The sequence below is a fragment of the Otolemur garnettii genome, unplaced genomic scaffold (genome assembly GCF_000181295.1).
Source record: "Otolemur garnettii isolate 467f Iridium unplaced genomic scaffold, OtoGar3 scaffold00106, whole genome shotgun sequence".
NCBI classification, from domain to species: domain Eukaryota; kingdom Metazoa; phylum Chordata; class Mammalia; order Primates; family Galagidae; genus Otolemur; species Otolemur garnettii.
The window spans coordinates 3,539,319-3,542,387 of NW_003852501.1; the positions used below are offsets into that span (position 1 = coordinate 3,539,319).

Sequence of the window (3,069 nt, forward strand, 5' to 3'; positions counted from 1 at the left end):
GCCTTAGCCGGTTGAGCTATAGGCACCGAGCCGATCACTAACACTTTCTAAAAGTACCCTCAAGAAATATCAATTACAATGGACTCAAACATCATTTTTAGCAAACATTGGTATCTAAAAGGATGAGACTAACCAATTATATTCAAAAGATTAACCCTAATATTACTTGGAAAAGTATCCCACAACTAATATATTCTGGGAGTACCTAAGGGATAGTTTTCCTCAAAATTAAACATTCTATGAATGCAAAGTAATTTTCTTAAGGGTAGATATTTTAATTAATAAATCTACCCTTAAATTTTCTGCACCAAAGCATTCTCTTCCATGTACAAAACTCAGGTTTTAACAAATTACTTGGGGGCAGCATCTGAGCTCAAAGGAGTAGGGCGCCAGCCCCATATGCCAGAGGTGGCAGGTTCAACCCTAGCCCTGGCCAAAACCTGCCAAAAAAAAAAAAAAAAATTACTTGGCTGAGAGCTATATAAACCCTGAGACATAACTGATGTCTTGATTCTGCTACTTTCAGGACTGAGTGGTATTGCTTCTTTTTATTTATACAATTAGTATTTAGCTCCTGTGAATCTTTTTTCAAAGAGTATTAATAGAGGTCCTTCAGATAAAGGTAGACTCAGTCTGAGGACTACAACTAGATCATTCTGGGATACAAAGGAATTGCTTTTTCAAACTCCACTTAGCATTTGGTCCTAGGTTTTCATAAATAATTGACATAAATAGCAAATGTATAGACAACCACCTGGGAAGACGTAAGTGTAAAATAGCCACATACTCAAAGACTGTGAACTACTGATTATGATGAAGCAATTTTGGAACAATCGTTCAATATCACAAACACAGCAGTCACCACCAAACCATGTTCGGATTAATGACAACCAATTTCCTTCAATTTTTCATTTTTTTTTTTTTTGAGACAGTGTCTCACTATGTCACCTCGGTAGAGTGCTATAGCATCACAGCTCACAGCAACCTCAAACTTTTGGGCTTAAGTGATTCTCTTGCCTCAGCCTCCCAAGTAGCTGGGCCTACAGGGACCCACCATAGCACCTGGCTATTTTGTTGTTGTTGTAGTTGTCATTGTTGTATGGCAGGCCTGGGGAGGGTTCGAATCTGCTGAGTTACAGGTGGCGAGACCAATTTCTTTCAATCTTAAAAGCAAGATTTAAACTAGAAGGTTAAAACCTTGAAGAGTACTACAGTCCTATTTCTTTCTTTCTTTCCTTTTTTGGAGACAGTCTCAGTTTGTTACCCTCCGTAGAGTGCTGTCTTGTCATAGCTCACAGCAGCCTCAAACTCTTGGGCTTAAGAGATTCTCTTGTCTTAGCCTTCCAAGTAGCTGGGACTACAGGCCCTCCCACAATGCCTGGCTATTTTTAGCGGGTGGGGAGGGTCTGGCTCTGGCTTAGGTTGGTCTTCAACCTGTGAGCTTAGGCAATGCACCCGCCTTGGCCTCCCAGAATGTTAGGACAGTAGGTGTGAACCACCGCGCCCAGCTACAGTGCTATTTCTTTTTCAAACTAGAAAGTTAACTCTTTGAAGAGTACTACAATGCTACTCCTTTTTTTTTCCTGGGGAGTCAAGTGGGAATAGGATGCTAGAAACTAATCAGGCAGGCTGGGCATTGTGATTCACGTCTGTAATTCTACCACTCTGGGAGATCCAAGAGGGTGGATGGATTAAGAGACCAGCCCCAGTAAGAGTGAGACCCCATCTGTACTAAAAGCAGAAAAATTAGCAGGACGTTGTGGTGGATGCCTGTAATCCTAGCTATTGAGGAGGCTGAGCAAGGAGGATTCCTTGAACTCCGTAGTATGAGGTTGCTGTGAACCAGGCTGATACCATGGTACTCTAGGCTGGGACAACAGAGTGAGACTCTCAAAAACAAACAAAAACTCAAAACAACAACAAAAAAACTAATCAGGTAAATGGAAGTAACGAAAATAAAACAAGATCCCCAAATCAGAAGCTGTAAGAAACATAAACCTACATGATAATTGGCCAAGAAAAAGATAATCAGGAGATGCACCATCCCACCCGCTCTTTCTGTCTTAGAGCAACATTCTGTACAAGTCACTGGACTCACACTTGAAATAAAGGAACTTTAAAATACCCTCCAAAATCAGGACCCCCCAAAATCAGAAGCGGGAGCTCGCGGGTCCTCCCAGGCTGACTGCCCCGCCTCCTCCCTGAGGCCTCCAGAAGACACACCTCCCTTCCCCCACCCCGGCAGCGCGCTCTGCAGGTAACAGGCGTCTGTCTCTTCTCGCGCTGTTTGGACAAAATCTAAAAGGAATAGTTTGCTTTTTAAAAAAATTAACAAAAGCAAAGAAGGCCTAAAACACATACACCAAAACCTTGTATGAAAATCGACCACTCCCGTTCGAAGAAAACCCCTTTTCTGAACATTCCTTCACCAAAGGATGAGGAGGCGTCTGGTGACCGCAGAAACCAGGAAACTCTCAGGGTCTCGCTGGGCCCAAACCCAGCCCACCCTGGGAAGTCACCGCGCGTCTCAGGGACCCCGACATCGCCCGAAGGCCGCGCTGTGGGGTCGGATAAAGCAACCGGTGCTGAGGCTTCGGTGCTCCCCACCGCAGCCGAGGCCGGACCCCCAGCGCCCGCGGTGGCTGCGGGGCGCGGGAGGCGCAGGGCGCAGAGGCCTGGCTTCCGCCTGAGCCGCGGCCCGCGCCGGGTACTCACATATGCACAGCTCCACCACGTACGCGTAGTAGGACCAGACGACCACGAAGGTGATGAAGAGCACAGGTACCCAGCCCACGATGCGCTGGCAGCAGCGCCACAGCGTCCAGGGCGCCATGTTCTCCCGGCGACGGCCAAGCCCAGTGCCCGAAGGTTTTGGGAAGCGCCAGACCCCCGGCGGCGGCTGCAGAGGCAGCGAAGACAAGTCGGGCGCTCTGGGCCGCTCCTCGTCCAGCTCCTCGTCCAGCTCCTCCGCCTCCGCGGCAGGGCTAGTGGGAGCGAAAGTCGGAGACGCAGCTGTGACTCCTCCCCACACGGTGCCCGGCCTGGGCCCGCCCCCGCTCATCATACCGC

General features: G+C 47.9%; 1 protein-coding gene across 1 annotated transcript in view; it reads right to left on the reverse strand.

Moving 5' to 3' along the window:
- The window catches only part of ZDHHC20 (zinc finger DHHC-type containing 20), a 75,141-nt gene extending 72,105 nt beyond the window's left edge, over positions 1-3,036 (reverse strand). The window contains exon 1 of the mRNA XM_012809495.2: positions 2,716-3,036. Coding sequence (XP_012664949.1) covers positions 2,716-2,833 — 118 coding nt within the window. The 5' untranslated portion in view covers positions 2,834-3,036. The remainder of the gene's footprint in view (positions 1-2,715) is intronic.
- Positions 3,037-3,069: the final 33 nt, after the last annotated feature.